Raw genomic sequence first — 18,041 nt, forward strand, 5'->3', positions numbered from 1 at the left:
CTTTGTGACTGCTCTGACTTCTGTCCCTGTTCTGCCCGGGGCCTTGGTTGTAGGAATCAGAGAGGCAGTGAATGCCCTACCCTTGGATGAGCAAGCTTACCATGCTGGGAAAATGAGCCCAAGGTTTGTCCTTGCAAAGGCTGCCATGAGCTGGTGTGTCATGAACCAGAAAGTGCAGGCTGATAGGACCAGGGTGTTGGGTCATCAGACCAAGAGAGCCCTCCAAACTTTAGCATCACTGGCAGAGGACTCGGATAATTTCTGAGTAGGCTATGATTTGGGGTACCATGAGAATGTACTGAGGAAATTAATGGGTTAACTCCTTGATACCTGTCAAGTGTTTTCCAAGTCTATGTCAGGTTATCACTAGCAGGAATTCCTGTGGCTACTGAGGCCTCTGTTCCTACACCTCAGACCTGCAGGCCAGAGTGCGTGGGTTTTGTCTTCAGATGAGGAAACAGGTTCATAGGTGCCATGCCACCAACCTACAAGTCAGTCTTTCTCTCCTTCTGCCTCTGTCTCCCAGGGCACAGCATGGATCCTGGCCTGGCTGGTCTGCTTGGACGACAAGCACCACGCTCCAGACAGCCTTTCATGGTTGGCTTCTTCAGGGGCAGCCGGAGTTCTGTGCGGGCCCCTCGAACAGCAAGACCACCGAAGAAGCAGCAGCAGCTAAATCGAATCAACCAGCTGCCGCATTCTAACAAACACCTAGGGATCTTTGGTGAGAGCAAGGCTGGGATCTGAGGCCTCTTTTAGAGTGGAGTCTCTTCCAGTCCCTCAGCTACGTCTGACTGGAGGCCCCTGCCCCTCAGAGTATCGCTGGCTGGGAGGGTGGGCCACAACCAACAGTCTGCAGAGGAAATGAGAAGCTGTGTGTGCCCTGGGGTCCTGTTGGGGTGTTCTCTGGAGTGTCTGGAGGCCTCCCAGGCACAAGGTGAGAGATCTTGCTGAGCACAGCCATAGCCTGTGGTGATAGAGCCACAGAAGGACTGTTGAGCTGGGTCACCACAGGGAGAGCAGGGATCCAGGAGTGGGATTTGTGGTTCCCATGGTTTAGTTTCCTATTGTCCTTCATTGTAAATGTGCCTCCTGTCACATCACCACTGGGAGTACCCATGGCAACTCTGTAGGGCTGAATAGACGCTGCCTTCTCGTCCCTGCAGATGACGGCCATGGTTCCCGAGGCAGAGAGGTTTGCCGCAGGCATGAGCTCTACGTCAGCTTCCGTGACCTTGGCTGGCTGGTAAATTCTGTCTTTCCTCTGCCTGCTACCCTGCAAGACCCTGGTGCCTCCAGGGTGGAGGGTGGGGCTACTGTGCCTTTAATGTGTATAAAAGCCACGAAAGTGAAGGCAGTCTGTGGGCTCTGCCCAGTAAGCAGTCAGCACTCCCACAGGGAAACTGAGGCTGGGTGGGCAAGGCCTCTGGGCTCTTCCTGCTACAGGTGCTGCAGGAGGCATAGGGGCAGCTGTAGAGGAGACAGCAGAGGGAGTGAGGAGTGAAGGGCAGAGCTGGGGTCCAGCCTCACCTGCTGAGGGCACTGAGGGTCATTGAAGGATGAGGTCACATCCTACACACCTCAGGTCATCCTGTGATAGGTGCTATGCTGAGGGAAGGATATTGATGGTTACCCCCTTTCCTACCCACAGGACTCTGTCATTGCCCCGCAGGGCTACTCCGCCTATTACTGTGCTGGGGAGTGCATCTACCCACTGAACTCCTGCATGAACTCCACCAAACACGCCACCATGCAGGCCCTGGTCAGTACCACAGTGCCTTTCTTGGGACCTGAGGGGCTGGATAGGCATGAGGGTAGAAAGAACAATGGCAAAGGGGAATTTTCTCTGCAGACTCAAGCCATGACATTTGGTTTCTGCCCCTCAGTAAATAGTGTTCCTCACATGGGTGTCTCTGGACAGACCTCTGAGCACACAACAGACAGGTGCCCGCGGGGGGGGGGGGGGGGGGGGGGGGGGGAGGGGCTGCAGGACCTGACATGTGTCCTGTGTATCCTGGTAGATCTGGCCTGATGTTTACATGTGCTCACCCATTCTACCCGGCTGGGCGACTCATGAACCCCTCAGCTCTCTGGGGAACTGGCTCCTCCCTGGCCTGTTCCCGCTTCCTTCCTGGCTACCTGCAGTCCCAGGTAGTAGTGCTGAGGGGCCGCAGTCTGAGCCACTCTGTGATGGCAGAAGTTCCTAGCAGGAGGGCAGCTACAACTGCCTTATGCCCATGTGTGTGCTTGTAGAATTGGGTGTTGAGACTTCCATACCACTTCTGGTGTAGGATTCTGTCTGAAATCCTAGCACCCTATGACCCTTGGCCTTGTGTTTACCTAATAGGCAATTTTGTCAAATGACTCTCTAGAGCAGTAGTTCTTAACCTGTGGGTCACAACTTCTATGGGGATCCGGTCCCATATCAGATATCATATACATCAGGTATTTACCTTACGACGATTCCTAACAGTAGCAAAGTTACAGTTATGAAATAGCAACTAAGTAATTTTATGGCTGGGGGGATCGCCACAACATTAGGAGCTGTATTAAAGGGTCACCGCATTAGGAAGGTTGCAAACCGCTGATCTAGAGTGAGCATCAGGCCAAGAGCCAGATTGAGCCACTATGAAGGCATCCTCTCACTAAGGGTACTGGTGTTTGCTGAGTGCCTGTAGCCGCTGTCCTGAGGGATGCTCAGCCTGTTGGCAAAACGTGAATGCTGTAAAGATGGGTAGAAGGATTGGCACCCATTTCAAGCTCAGTGACACCATCAGACAGCCTTGTCTTAGAAGTTGAGGCTAAGCCATATCAAGGTTGGGTGTAGGGGGTGTTCCTGAATTTATCCATTTGTTCCATCAACATTCCTAGTTCAATCTATAAAAGAGACTGTTCCCCTTCCGCAGATACCGCCAGCCTGGTGGGGATGTAGTAAAGCACAGAGCAGTATGGGGCAGTGGGTCCCAGAGGGTGCCCTATTGTACCCAGTGCTGAGACCAGCAAGCTTATCTGAGTCTCCAGAGAAGTGGATGTGACTGAACCAATGGCTGGGTGCCTAGGGGCTTGTGTATGAGCACCTCCAAGCCAGGTGCCTGAGCTGTGTCTGGAGGGCAGTGGGCAAGGCACATGTGCAGGGAGGGAGCTGCCCTAGCTAGGGGGAGTCAAAGGCACTGGAAAGGTAGTGGGTGGGAACTGGGACCATCAGGCTCATGTGCCTACTTGCATCCCTCCCTGCTAGGTCCATCTGATGAAGCCAGATATCATCCCCAAGGTGTGCTGTGTGCCCACTGAGCTGAGTGCCATTTCTCTGCTCTACTATGACAGAAACAATAATGTCATCCTGCGCAGGGAGCGCAACATGGTAGTCCAGGCCTGTGGCTGCCACTGAGTCCCTGCCCAACTGCCTGCTGCCATCCCATCCATCTATCTGGTCAGGCCCCTCTTCCAAGGCAGGAAATGGATAGACCTTATCAGCCCCAAGGCCAGGAGGGAAGGCAGTGAACAACTCCATGTTCACATTCGGCCTTCTTTCACAGGCTTGGCCCTCTCCAGGCCCCTCTGTTCTTTCTCTGCCTAAGGGTTGGAAGATGGTCCTGGTTATAACCCTGGTGACTTCAGTCCCCAAACAGTAGCCCGTCTCTCATTTCCCGCCCTCCCCTGCCCCCAAACTCCCCAATGCAACCAGAGGTTGCACTAGGGAGATTGGCACAGAAGTCCGATTTACCAATTTATTCATGATCATTACTGGCCCAGCCTGACTTGAACCTGGAGAACAAGATGGACCTCAGGGTCTTCAGGATTATCAGAAGATTTAGGTGTGCACAGACATGATCAAACTACCTCTAGCACTCCACAGCCTGTCTCTTGGAGGTACAAAATGGGATTTCTAGAGAAGAGTTTAAAAAACATGGAAAGGCCAGGTATAGGAATGCATACTTGTAATCTTAGCACTTGGGAAGCTGAGGCAGGATTATTGTGAGTTCAAGACCAGTCTGGGATATATCTCTCAAGATCTTATATATATCAAGATCTTCCTTTACAACAAACAAAACAACCAAGCAAAACCCTGGTATTTGGTATATTTATGGATCTCAGTCACTAAACCTCTGGCCACAGGCAGGCACAAGAGGCCAGCTAATGAAAGAACCTACTGTGGATTTAACATCTGGATTCAGGCATTATCATTAAAGAATATGCCCACAGTGTTTCTGATCCAGAGTCCTGATTCTGCCTTGGTGCAGCTGCTTGGCATTAGGCTGGCACATAGGCATACACCTCTGCATTAGCCAGAAAACGTGCTGTCTTGGTGCTGGAGCAAAGGTATCATGAAAAAGGTGACCCTAGAACAGAAGCCAAGCAGTCCTCAGGTAAGAGGCGTTGCCCTTCAGACGCTCATGCTCCATGCAGAGGTGGCGGAGCAGGCGTTGCACGGTGAGGGGAAGCACAGCTATGCTACCGAGCATCCTTGCCCCTGCTCCAGAGCTATGCTAGACTCCTGCTTGGCAGAGGACCAGCATCCCGTGTCTCCCCATAAGAGGACTACGACTGTGTCTCCTATCAAGAACTGCAGCCCTCCCAAGCTACCTTCCAGAGCTGTCTTCCCTGAAACCCCAAGCAAGTTGAGGCTAAACCCAGTAGGCCTCTCGGGACTCTATTGGCACTGGCAATAAGCAGGCCAAATTCCACTCTACCTCTGTTGCACCAGTCAAATGATCTCTGGTTCATCTTTGCAGGGTTTGTGACAGCTAATTTTGGTTGTCAACTTGACACCTGGGACCCTCCAACAGGGAAGGAATTGCCTCCATCAGGTTGGCACATAGGTACACCTGTGGGGCATTTTTGTGATGGAGGAAAAGTCCAAACCAATGTGGGCAGCACAATCCCTGAGCAGGTTGTATAAGCAGCAGCATTCGTCCATGGTTCAGGCTTCAGTTTCTGCCCCAACCTCTCAGCGATGAACTATGATGTAGAAGTACAAGCCAAATAAGTAAAGCCTTTCCTCACATTGTTTTTGGTCATGGTGTTACACACATACATACATACATACATACATACATACATACACACATACATACAGCGCCCAGTATGTCTCTGTGGGTATCTAGGCAGAGCACACGGAGAAGCAGCAATGGATACTCAGATCCTCCAAACCTGTTGAGTGTCCACAGCTGCATCCTGGCCTCAACTCTTCAGGCACTGTCACAGGAATTCATCATCTCTTGGCAGTCTCTGCTAAGCTCTTTATCCATGGCCTGGCCAGGTTCTTAAACAGGCCCAAGTACGGTGGCCCCTCACTTCAAATGTCTGTGCATTTGAAGTTCCTACTGGTTCCTACTCGCTGAGGCTGTCTTCTGTGTATAATAGCAGGGTCAATCTGCCCTGGCCATGTCTAGACGTTCCTGTGCAGGTATGTTTTAAACAGATTAATATTTAATTTATAAAGTAAGGCAGAAGGTAGGTGGGCCTCATTGAAGACAGATACCACAAACACAAGCCAATTCGCTAGTCAGTACATATGTTCACACACACATACACATGCTCTGAGAGCACATAAATACATGGCCAGTCACCAACTATTTGCTTCTAGTGCTGTAGAGAGAGAGAAGCCACAGGTAGCATTTGAACTTAATGGATATGGCAGTGTCTCAATAAAACTTAATCCAAAGAAACAAGCAGCAAACAAGGGTAGTATGCTAACCTTTGGTCTCCTGAAAAGAAGCCTAGTACCTGGCCGAGTTGGCTGAGTCATAATATACCCGCTATTTTAAAACCTGAACGTTAGACGTGGGAGCCACCAAGGACTCCACCAGACAGACAGCGTTGGTTCAGGAGCACAGGCAACAGGGACAGGCAGCTCTGACTTCTACTGCCCTGACATGATCTGACAAGGACACTGGCATAAAGATATGTTACCTGGCATGTAAGAGATTTAGCCCCAGGAAGGAAACAAAGCCACAGGGAAGGTATTACAGCTTTGCAAACATGCCATCCCATCCAGCAGTTTAGCCTTCGTTGTGATCTCTAACAGAAAACTCCCGGGACCTTGCAGGAGGCGACGGTACAAAAAGTCCAGTTTATTTTAGCAAAGAAGCCACCTAGCAGCCACAGACAGTTCAGGACAGGTGGTGGCAGTACTCTGCCTATGCTGGCTTTCGGGCCCAGCCACGACTGAAGAGGGCCTGGGCACTGCAGACGAGTGGCTGCTAAGGCAGGTGACCCCAAGGAAAGGCTTGTGCTATACACAGCTTGCTTCACAGGGCCCAGAGACCAGGCAGTTCCCCTTTGTCTTACAGAGGTAGAGCAGACCGCAGCTCACATGTACTCTCCACAGTCAGCAATGATCACCTTCTGCTTTGGCTTCCCGTCCTTGCTGCCCTGGGCCTGTGTGGGCAGAAGAGAGAAATCAGGAGAAAAGCAGGGGGTGAGAGCTGCTAGAGCATCCTCCTCTCCCCAGACAGGGAACTGCTCTAAATGCCCTCTTCCAGGGCATTGAGAGCCCTCTCCAACTCTCCCACTAGGGCGCCCACCTACCCAAGGTACAGGCAGGAAGCCATTTCCAATCACCCACCTCAATCTGCCGCAAGACATCCAGGCCTTCCGTAATCTCCCCAAATACCACATGCTTGCCGTCCAGCCAATCTGTCTTATCACAGGTCAGGAAGAACTGAGAACCATTGGTGTTCGGGCCAGAGTTGGCCATGGAGAGGAGGCCTGGGAGAAAATGAACTTGTCAGCTCCCCCCACACTGCTCCCAGCCCATGAAGCATGCCTATACCGTCAGGCTGATGGTGCTTCTGCAAACTGGCTCAGGACATGAAAGGGCCCCAGCACCTCGCCTCCCCTCACCACAGAAAAAGGGTAAGTGGGCTGTTTCGGTTTCCCCCGCATTCATTTGTCTTTTCATTTATAACAATGGCTTGCAGTCTGCTTTGTAACCAGGCCCACTAAGTTCTGGAAAACTGATGAGCAAAATATTCATTTAAAGTGTAATTGTATGGGCTGGGAAGGTGGGTCCACAGAGAGGGCTTGTTGTAGAAGCCTGACAATCTGCATTTCATTTCCAGAACCTATAGGAAAGCAAAGCGTTGTCCCCTCAAAGTTGTCCTCTGATCTCCACACCCAACTGTGCTACATGGACCCTCACTTAAACTAAGTACTTAGTACAAGCAAGCCAACACAAATGATAAATACATCTACTATAAAGGACACTGTGGTATGACAACTAAGATGCAGGGACATCTATGCTGGGAAGTGGAGCTTAAGGCAGTCAACATGGAGGGAAGAAGGGACGCTGGGCCAGGAGATGAACTGGAGACAGGGTATAGCTATGGTAACAGGGAAGATGAATCCAAGATGAGCCACAACCCCTGATCAGGCATAAGTGAACAGCTGGATTTCATTACAGATGGTTGTAAGTCACGATGTAGTTGCTGGGAATTGAACTCAGGATCTCTGGAAGAGTAGTAGTGCTCCTAACCACTTAGCTATCTCTCCAGCCCCATAAGTGAAGTTATCTACTGAAACTCAAGAGATATAAATGGAGTTGGAGGAGAACTATTTTAACCTGTGAAGACTGAGGGTTCTCTACAAAAGCAGCAAGTGTTCTTAACCACCGAGACACCTCTCTAGTCCCTTAAGACCTAAGTCTATTATATTTCACAAATGGTAAGTTTTAAGGGTTTTCCCCAGGAAAGGAATCTTCTAGGGAGCTGGATGCAGCAGTACATGCCTGTAATTCCAGCATGCAAGAGTATCTGGAGTTGAGTGTTACTTGAGCCACAGTCTAAGACCCAGTCTCAAAAAGCAAACCAGGTATGGTGGTGTATGCCTTTAAGACCAGCACTTGGGAACCTCAAGCAGGTGGATCCCTGTGATTTCCAGACCAGCCTAGTCTATATGGCAAGTTCCAGGTCAGCCAGGGATAGAGTGTGAGACCCTGTCTCAGAAACAAACCAAAATAAAGAAATAGCTCAAGAAAATAAAACTATAATGTAAATCAATGGAATCTTATGCATTGTTTCACAAAATCGTGTCAACACCAGCAATGCTGTCTGTGGCATCTCAATGGCCAGCGAGAACCTGTCTTTATTTCTAACTGCTGCATCTGAGTGTGGCACACGTTGGAATAACCCTGTGTCTTCTGGTGTTACTGTACCTATCAGGACATACTTTCTTTTAAGATAATGCAGGTGGGAAGAACTTCTTGTTCCTGTCCTCCAGTCTAGCACAAACTTTCAGGAAGAACAGAGGCGCAGGGAACAGGTTTCTACAGAGAAATGAACTGATCTTTGACCACCATCATGCTCAGTAAGGAGGAAGGAGGAAGCAGCAAGACAGAAAAGTGGTGGAGCAGGTGAAGCTACTGGAAGATGGAGGAGCAGACTGCCAGAGCAAAGTGAGGCAAGGAGCACAGGATGCTCAGGAGTGGAACAAGCTGAGGCGGAGAGCTGGCTACTGGCAAAAAAGATGGTTAGTATCTTTAGCATGAAAGGCTTGCCTGGCCAGCTGGGGCTAGTCATCTAGACAGAAAGGCCTAGAAAGGATGACGGCAGCAAGCTTGTACATTTTGTCTACAAGGTTTGTTAAAAAGTAGATTAGAGTCAGATGATGCTGGTTGTCCAGACATGATTTTTGTTTTTAAGACTGAGATTGAATGCGTACACCCTGATGGACCAAACTAACTATACCGGCCGGCCAAAGGGAGGCAGCAGGAGACATGAAGATCCTAAGTGGCAAATGGGCAGACTCCAGTCCACGAGGGATGGATGGCCTTTGTAATAGGAAGGAGTCAGAGCATGCACCTGCAGTAGGCATGAGGCAAGACCTCAGATCAATTTGGATGCCTCAGAAGAAAAATAGGCACGGACTATGATCTTGATTGGGACTGAGGATGTAGAGGACACACAGAGGACACAAGGGAGCTTGCAGTGATAACCACAAACTCTACCCTAGCAGGGAACGCCAACTTGTGGAATGAAGGTAAGGGCAAGAGGACAAGACTGGAGAGAGGCAGGCAGCTCATCCCAGCATGTGTTTCTTCAGTGGCTGGCCAATCACAGCCCAGGCTTGGCAGTCACAGCTATTTGCCCTGGCCCTGTCTTACTCACCACACCAGAATTAGTGCTTACCTGCTCCTGTGTGTTTAAGGATGAAGTTTTCATCATCAAACTTCTTTCCATAGATGGACTTGCCCCCCGTGCCGTTGTGGTTTGTGAAATCACCTCCCTGGCACATGAACTGGGGGATGATGCGGTGGAAGCTGCTTCCCTTGAAGCCAAAGCCCTTTTCATGGGTGCACAGGCAGCGGAAGTTCTCTGGTGTTGAGAAAGGAAAAGGTGCTCGGGTTAAAGACAATCTAGCTTCCTAGCCAAAATTAAGGTAAATGCCTAAAAAGACAAGGGGGCAGGTATAAAAGGGAGAAAAATTAAACATGAAACATGATTTACTTGTTTAGTTTTGCACAGCTGCTCCTAGATCCTGTATCTTTTCTATATTATCTATGATACATAATACAGTACAAATGCTCCATAAATGGTTGTTCTAATCTATTATCTGGGGTATGTAATGACAAGGCAACAATGCACGCATGCTTAGTAGAGACAATGTTCCTCTCAAATATATTCTAAAAAATGTATTACATTTATTGTGTATGTGCATGTATGTCTGCGGGTGTATATAAGCCTGAGGACAACTTACAGGGCATGGTTCTCTCTTCCTATCATAGGGGACCTAAGTCTGACCTCAGGTTTCTGCCTTGGCAACAGGTACTTTAACTTGCTGAGACATCTGACTGGCCCATACATATTTCTGCTATGTGGTTGGTTAAATTCACAGATGTGGATTCATGGACAGAGAGGGCTGATCATATTCTTACTGTATGCTCCTTATAAGCTGTCAAGATACTGATGTACAAAATAACTACATGGTACTCAGATTAAACTGAATATGTGCATTCTATTTCTGCTGTATCCCCAAACCACACTAAAGTGTTGAAGTCATTTTTTTTTTAAAGAAAAAAAAAAAAACAAAAACTCAGCAAGTAAAGGCATGCATTGTGTAAGCCTGGTGACCTGAGTTTGAACCTTAGAATCCATATGAAGGTCAAAGGACAGAACTGACTATTGAGTGGTACTTTCATTTTCATCTTAAGGGGAGAAACTGTAACTCAGAAGCATGGAGGAGTCCCGAAGCTGAGCAGATTCAATAGGATCCTGTCTTCCCAGGCAGGACGGACTGCTGAGACACTTTCAGACAAATGGAGCTGCCTGGAAAACACGTTCTAACTTACCAAGTCGCCTCAAGTTGTGCAGTGAGCACCAGGTTTCTGGCTTTCATGAGCCACTATGGGCCTTTGGTGATGCAGCTGATTTTGCATCAATTTCTGCTTCTGTAAGTAACTACCCACCCATATTCTTGAGGTAACCACAATGAACTCATTGGCTCACCAACTTGAACTTTATGGTGGTGTTCTTTGCTGGGTCCATCAATTCCCTAACTAGAGTGAGTGAACATTTTCATGTCTTCACTAGAACTCTAAAAGTTGTCCTCTGCATGCATGCATGCACATGTGCACACACACACAATAATTTGTTGGCTTTTCAGACAGGGTCCCACTATGTAGTGCTGGCTGTTCTAAAACTATGTAGACCAGGCTGGCCTAGAACTCATGAAATTTGCCTGCCTCTGGCTTCCAAATGCACCACCACACCAGTCCACAATAATTGTCTTAAATAATGGTCATGGGATGTGTCTGTATGTGAGTATATACATGTGAAAGTGGATGCCAGAAGAGAGTATCCAATTCCTTGGAGCTAAAGTTACAGGTACTCATAAGTGGCCTAACCAAAGTGACTATCAAGAAAGATGTGGGAGTGTTGAAGGCAGGGAAAGATAATTCCTTTTCTGGAGCAGTAAATCAAAAGATAATGCCTAAACCGAAAATCATTTTTGTATAATTAAAAAGGGAGGGGGTGAATATAAAGCTATTATCTTTCAACAGGGAAGTTAAAAACAAAATAACCAGCTAAGAAAACTGGCTGCCTCTGAGGTGCAGCAAGTGGTGCTAACAGCAGGTCAAGAAATGGGGTTATTGGTCTCTATTATTACAGGGGGCTAATGATTTTTCAAAGCAAATTTTGTGATAACTACTTAAACTAAATGTGCAAATAATAAAATTTATATGAAAGAATAAGTCAGTATTTTAATGAACTAGAAATTAGTACCAGTTTCTTCTGGAACACAGAGCTGGGTATAATATTGTTGGGATAATGGGTTTGATACATTGGAACACAGAGCTGGGTATAATATTGTTGGGATAATGTGTTTGATATATTGGAACACAGAGCTGGGTATAATATTGCTAGGATAATGGGTTTGATACATTTTTTAAAATGATTATTCACAATAGTCATAATAATGCAATCTTACTATGTCATTTTAAAAAAAAGAAAAAGAAACCTCTACTATTACAAAATAAGTGTCTGCTCTGACCTCTGTTACAAGATCCTAGGGTCTTAAATGCCACAAGTTAATTCAGGTCAGAAACAATGCCAAAGGTGTAAGAGCTGTGGCAGCAAGAACCTCGGAAGACTGCCCAGCCATGAGCTTGCTGCCATCCTAAGCACGGGGCTCTGCCTACCTGCTGTCATGGGCACAACATCAGACCGGAGGAGCATTTGAATGCGGCCTACTGGCTTGTTCCCAATCTTGATGTCCATGTACACCTGAGGATTTGACCGGGCTTTTTTTGCAGCGGGCTCTCCCTAGGTGCAGAAATAAAATGTTAGTTAGAGCACCCCTAACTCCCTAAGTAGATGCACAAGTAATCTTCCAAACACAGCACCATCAAACAGCCTGAACACAGATGCTGACAGTGAAGGTCTGGGCTCTGACAGGGCTGTAGGAGGTAGGAACTATAGCCAGGATACTCAGATGGACACCTAGTGACAGGAAACCTCACTCAGTACTACGAAACAGGACCCCTAACCATAGACACCCTATCCATGCTTACCCTCAGACATGCCTGCTCACTTTCCTTGTCCTGCATCTCAATGGGTCAGAATACTCAACCCACCTCACCTTCAGTGCCTAGGTCAAGTCATATACCTAGTGGACACACTCACACACCAGTACACTTTCCTACAAGCCAGTCGTCACTGTCACAGGCTCATCCTGGAAGCATGGGGAAGCCCTTCTGATGGGGACCAAATGCTCAAAGGACAAGAGGCTGAGGCTTGCTTTGTACTTAATTAGGGGAGACTAATGCAGAGGAAAGCAGATATGGAACACAAACATCCCACTTGTTTTGGCTCAGCTGATCAAGCACATGCCAACGTATCACGTGGATGCTCTAACTACTGCTGTTTACATTGGTACTAGCAATACCACAGCAGCAACAATACAGTTCTTGCTGTATTGCCCCGGGGTCTTGAAGGTCGAAATGAGTAAGACCTGAAGTTACTTTCTTCCTTCAAGTCTATGTGGTTAGATATATATATACTACATACTGTATACATATACACACAGTATACATGTTTAATGAGCCCCAGCTCATTAAATGTATTACCTAGAAAAGGGCAATCAGCACAGGAGTACCCTGTGCAAAAGCAAACATGTGCATGGAAACAGAGTATTTCACTAAGCATGGAGTAGGGAGTACACTACAGAGGAGCAGAAATGACATCTGCAAGATGGACAAGATGCACCTGGAAGGCCTGCTGGGCTCTTACGCCCTGAGATATATGACAGAGGAGTGAAAAGATCTGTGCTCCAGAAAGATTACTCTATCTTCCTTGGGAAAGGACCGGAAGATCCAAGACTGTAGCCACAAACAACTGAAATTTTCCACACAAAAGGCAAGGCTAGGCACAGATTACATACAGTACAAGGAAGGCTGTCGGGAAAATCACCGGAGTGTGATGACGATCTGGTTCTCCTGTAAAGAGGGACTAGGATGACTGTGAGTGCTACTTTAGGTCTCCATAGAAACTTCTGGCTTAGGTAACTGTGTGGCTAGAAAGTAACCAAGATCAAGAGCCCAGCAGGGCAAGTTAGGGAGAACAGCCACTCCAGGCAAAATAAGACACGATGAGACCTGCAGCCGGAAACAACTCAAGTCCAGTGCTAGAAACAGGGATCAGCCGGGCGGTGGTGGCACACGCCTTTAATCCCAGCACTTGGGAGGCAGAGGCAGGCGGCCTTCTGAGTTCGAGGCCAGCCTGGTCTACAGAGTGAGTTCCAGGACAGCCTGGGCTACACAGAGAGACTGTGTCTCAGAGAAAAAAAAAAAAAAAGATAACAGAGACCAAAGCTAACAGTGCAGCACAGGAGGCAGCAGACAGCCAAGAGTGACAGCTGCTGTGTCAGCTGAGAGAGGACAGATAAGCCACATGCTATCATACACCTCACAGGGTACACAGAGGAAGCAAAGTCCTGCAGCAGTGGTCAGGGGAGTGAGCAGTGGTCAGAGGAAATGTGCCAGGACAACACTGCCACAGGCCAACCCAGCACACACACAGTTAAGGGAAGTAACACGACCTGTGCTGTTACCTCCGACCTGTGCTGTTACCTCCGCAGGAGTTCAAAATCATGACAGAGAGCAAGGAGCCAGAGACCCCAGTGCAGGAGGGCTGCCTGGTGGGGTGTGGAGGTGTACAAACACAACTCCCAAAGCTGTGCCCCCCAGCCCCGCCCTCAGCAAGCTCTGGGCTCACCATCTGCCCTCTGTGCTTTGGCACATGCTTGGATCTACAAGCCCCATCAGGACGATGGAGAGCGAGCACAGCCTGCCTCCCGGAGGGAAGTGCTCCTCTCACCCTCACCTCTTGGGCTTCAGCTTTGGGAGGCTCAGGTCCTTCCTCTTCCTTATTCTCCTCAAGAGTCTTCCCAGAAAACTTCTTCAACCAGTCATCATCTGACCAAACTAGGAGGAAAAGACACACAAAGGTTAAGAAAGTCAGACTATTCCTCTGCTGCTGGCAGCTGCCTTGGTCATTTCTGAGGTCCTCTTGCCCAGAGAATTTCCCTTGCAGAATCCTCAAGACCAAGTTCCCACTGAGACTCCCTAGAGGTCCAGCTCTTAGCAGGACTAAGGGAAAAAGCTATGTCAAAGGCAAAGACAGAGTTTTGTTGGCTTCAGCTCTTTTCTAGGAATGGAGTACCAAGAAAACTGGGAGGAGATCAGACAGGGTTTTCTCATAAGAGGAACAATTACTTTGGCTTTGCTACCATTCACTGATAAAGGTAATGCATAGCCTTCACCAGTGTGAGCAACCCTCTTGTCCCCCTCACTCTTGTCCACCAGAAGCAGCACTGAACACATACATAAAGAAGGGCAAACCAGAGGACATGACAAGCACTCTGAGGTGCCCACTCACCTGGCCTCGAAGAGCCCTCTTTAATTCTCATTGGCTTGGCTAAATTGACACGAATCGTCCGTCCAAAGAGCTCAGATTCATTCTGAAAAGATTGTAAATCCAGTTGTTTAAACTGTCAGGTTACAAAACTCTGGCAGCAACCAGGTGATGGTGGCATACATCTGTAAACCTTGCACTCAGGAGGCTGAGGCAGGTGGATCTCTGAGTTCAAGTCTAGCCTGGTTTAGAGTTCAAGGACAGTCAGTGTTATACAGAGAAACCCTGTTTCAAACAAACAAACAAACAAACTCTACAGCTTTTCATTTACTTGAGACGGATTGGTGTTTCCTTTTCACCCTGGATCCCTTAGCAATGAAAGCTATGCTCTCACCACAAACAGTATCAAGCAAGAAAATTACAAGGTACTTCCTCCCTGGAGCTGCTACAAGCCTTTAATACCACCAAAGCCCTGCACTACTAAGAGTAATTCTGAGCTCAAGGGATGCAAGCAACAGGAAAAATGTTTGTAGACCCCCAAGTTCACCTTTGAAAGCAAGATCGGTTTTGAAATAGTATACATGGAGAATGGGAAATAGAGAATAATGAATAAAGAACTTTGCCAAGATATCAGCACCAGGAAAGGCCACTTATCGTGAACCTTAAGTCAGAAGTGAAAACTTTGTGGCAAAAAAAAAAGTCTTTTATTAGGATTTTATGATGAAACCAGAAAAGCATAAAAGTGTAAATTTCTTAGTATCAGAATCAATTATGTACTGATTTCTAATGGGAACATGTAACCAGAGATGATTAGTTTTATAGATTTTTTTTTTCTAGCAAAGTTCTAGCCACAGGACATGATACTTTTGCATGTCATCTCTGACATGACGACACATAAGTGTCTTAAGCAGGCCACAGATCCACCATTTCCAAGGACTCTCCTAGCTGTTCCAATCATCTGCATCAGTAGCACGGCCTTTGGTTAACTCTCCCTGAATTTCTCTTGTTTCCTTAACTGGTCTAATACTTCATGAAACCCTTCCCTTTTGCATGTATCTGCAGTTTCAGTGAGCAATCAACTGGCACTGTATTTGCCATTTGCCATCCTGTAGGGCAGCCACTGAGAGAGAAGCCAAGAAGGATGAGCAGGAAGTACTCTAGTAAATGGAGAGGTGTCTGGGCAGAGACCAATTTTACCAGTGATCAGTCCACAATGGATATTTTTACTTGATGGCAACTTTTACCTCCCCACCCAACCCCGACACTTCAGAGATTCAGAATACCAATATTTGAACAAGGGCCCTCTATACCAGCAAAAGGCACCTTCAGTTAGAATGAGGATTCCCAGCCATACCATGTTGTCGATAGCTGCTGCAGCATCCTGCCAAGGAAACACAAGGTGTAGGTTTAGGCTTGCAGTGGAATACTTCTTGTGTGTCTAATGCACACTCGGTAGCAAAATAAACGGGAAAATGTCACCTCTGTACTTCCTGCCTAGGTTGGGTGTGTGACCAACAACACTTCTTGGGCAGTTTTTGAGCTCACGGTACCATAATCTTTTCTAGCCAAAGGCATAAAAGATAATCAACAGCACTGCCAGGCAAGAATGTTCAATGGACAGAGCTGGAAGAGCCCTGCAGAGCAAGACAGGCAGGGTCTGACAGTGGGTCTGAGCTGTTATTGACAGATCATAGTCTACTAGGAAGCTTTGCTTCAAACAGCATTTCTGGACCTTTGAAAGCATTACCCTAGGACCCGGAACCTAAGTAAATGGGAAATAGCTTCCTCTACAGCAGTAGTTCTCAACCCTTTAATATAGTTCGTCATGATGTGGTGACCTCAAACAATACAATTATTTAGCTGCTACTTTATAACTGTAATTCTGCCACTGTTATGTATCATAATGTAAATATCTGACATATAACCCCCAAAGGGGTTTCCACCCACAGTTGAGAACTGCTGCTCTCTAGGAACCAAAGACTAAATAAAGCACAAAAGTCTCACCTCTGCCAACTCAAACTCAACAAAAGCAAATCCTCGGTGTTTTTCTGCAAAAAAGGAAATAAACACAAAGATACAGGTAACTGCCATGTGAAGCAAGGGGAAGAAAAGAGAACAATCACAAGAAGTCGGCCCATACCACGTCCAGACACCAGAAATCCTACCCAGTCAAGGTTTACAAAGAAGGACCCTCATCCTTTGGTTCCTCTTAATACTTGAAACAATAATAAATATTGTTTAGGGATAAAGCTACATATTGAGGGGCTGGAGAGATGGCTCAATGGTTAAGAGCACTGACTGCTCTTCTGAAGGTCCTAAGTTCAAATCCCAGAAACCACATGGTGGCTCACAACCATCTGTAATGAGATCTGATGCCTTCTTCTGGTGTGTCTGAAGACAGCAACAGTGTACTTAGATATAATAAGAAAATCTTTAAAAAAAAAAAAAAAGCTACATATTGAACTTCAACTTCTCATGCAGTACAAACTGGCAAGGCAAATCATTTAGCAAATCAACTGTGTATCCAAATATATAATTTGATTCCAGGTGCTATGGCGTGAACCTGTACTGCTGACTACTTAAGAAGCTAAGGCAGGAGGAGGCCAGGCTGGACAACACAGTTAGATCATTTTGAAATAGAAACAAAACAAAAACAGGCAAAAAAGCCATCAACCAAATATATAATCTGATCAACTACATATAAATTCTAAAACCTGTAAGAAGATTCAGTTTTACCCTGAGACAAATTCTGATCTAAGAAGAAGCCCACACACAACAGTGCCAATTTGATCATATAGTCCATTAGAAAGTCAGAACATTTCTTGCATGTGTTTTTGCTACAGCCCAGACTGACCTTAAACTCTATCCTCCCACTTCAGCCTCTGAATTGCTGGGTTTATAGGCATGTGCCACCATGGCCATCAACTACTATACTGTTTTGGTTTTTTTTTGGGGGGTGGGGGAAGATTCCCTAGACTCAGAGAGTTTTAAGATCTTGCTATTCCCACCCTGCTTCTCTCCTCTCTCCTCGCCTCTGTCTCTCTGTGTCATTAGTGCTGGGAATTGAAACCACAGCCTCATATGGTGGGCAAGAACTCTACTAGTCTAAGAATGTAAATTCAGAACTGGAATGTGACTTTAATCCTTTTCCTATAGGAGGGGAATGAGCATTAAAAATACCCACCTGTTTCATAATCCAGAGGGATCTGAATGTCGGTGATGTCTCCAAAAGGGATAAAAGCAGCATGCAGAACCTTGTCGTCCACCTCTTCTGCCAGCCCACCTGCAAATCAGCCGAGGACCTTCTGAGCCATTGTCCTCCGCTGGCATGACAGGCAAGGGGCGGGGGCTCTCCATCCAGCCCTTTGCACAAACATCTCTCTCTACAGCCTAACCACACTATGTTCCCTTCTCTAACCTCCTTTCAAACAGATCAGAATCGTTCTCCAAGACTCTTGTGAAAGCTTAGCTGACCTCTCTGCCTTCATTCCCTTTCTCCAAACCACCCTCCCACCCCAAATATCTTGAAAAGTGGAAATGAATCCATCAGTTCTCTTAGACTTCAAAGTCTTAAATGTCACTGTTCTCAAGATAAAGTGAGAGCTCCTTAGTAGTGTACACAGGGTTATTATCCCACCCTCGTTGATCGCTCTTGTATCTTACATTTTGTTTTCCCTGGGTTTCTAAAAA

General features: G+C 47.0%; 2 protein-coding genes across 5 annotated transcripts in view; one reads left to right on the plus strand and one right to left on the minus strand.

The window, feature by feature from the left end:
• The window catches only part of LOC116095763 (bone morphogenetic protein 8B-like), a 20,658-nt gene extending 16,468 nt beyond the window's left edge, over positions 1 to 4,190 (plus strand). Inside the window, exons 3-6 of the mRNA XM_031377021.1 lie at positions 527 to 724; positions 1,167 to 1,246; positions 1,652 to 1,762; positions 3,239 to 4,190. Of these exons, the coding sequence (XP_031232881.1) occupies positions 527 to 724; positions 1,167 to 1,246; positions 1,652 to 1,762; positions 3,239 to 3,388 (539 nt within the window). The 3' untranslated portion in view covers positions 3,389 to 4,190. The remainder of the gene's footprint in view (positions 1 to 526; positions 725 to 1,166; positions 1,247 to 1,651; positions 1,763 to 3,238) is intronic.
• Positions 4,191 to 5,412: 1,222 nt separating this feature from the next.
• Positions 5,413 to 18,041, minus strand: part of Ppie (peptidylprolyl isomerase E) — a 13,240-nt gene continuing 611 nt past the window's right edge. For 3 of the 4 annotated variants that reach the window (XM_031378543.1, XM_031378544.1, XM_031378545.1), the window contains exons 2-10: positions 17,536 to 17,634; positions 16,356 to 16,399; positions 15,706 to 15,732; positions 14,376 to 14,457; positions 13,821 to 13,921; positions 11,639 to 11,762; positions 9,129 to 9,314; positions 6,569 to 6,711; positions 5,413 to 6,381 (exon numbers count right to left, since the gene is read on the minus strand). In XM_031378543.1, the coding sequence (XP_031234403.1) occupies positions 6,313 to 6,381; positions 6,569 to 6,711; positions 9,129 to 9,314; positions 11,639 to 11,762; positions 13,821 to 13,921; positions 14,376 to 14,457; positions 15,706 to 15,732; positions 16,356 to 16,399; positions 17,536 to 17,634 (875 nt within the window). In that variant the 3' untranslated portion in view covers positions 5,413 to 6,312. Of the gene's footprint in view, positions 6,382 to 6,568; positions 6,712 to 9,128; positions 9,315 to 11,638; positions 11,763 to 13,820; positions 13,922 to 14,375; positions 14,458 to 15,674; positions 15,733 to 16,355; positions 16,400 to 17,535; positions 17,635 to 18,041 lie in introns of all 4 variants that reach the window. The other variant, XM_031378546.1, reaches the window with a different exon arrangement.

This window comes from Mastomys coucha, unplaced genomic scaffold (assembly GCF_008632895.1).
Source record: "Mastomys coucha isolate ucsf_1 unplaced genomic scaffold, UCSF_Mcou_1 pScaffold18, whole genome shotgun sequence".
In the NCBI taxonomy this organism is placed as follows: Eukaryota; Metazoa; Chordata; class Mammalia; order Rodentia; family Muridae; genus Mastomys; species Mastomys coucha.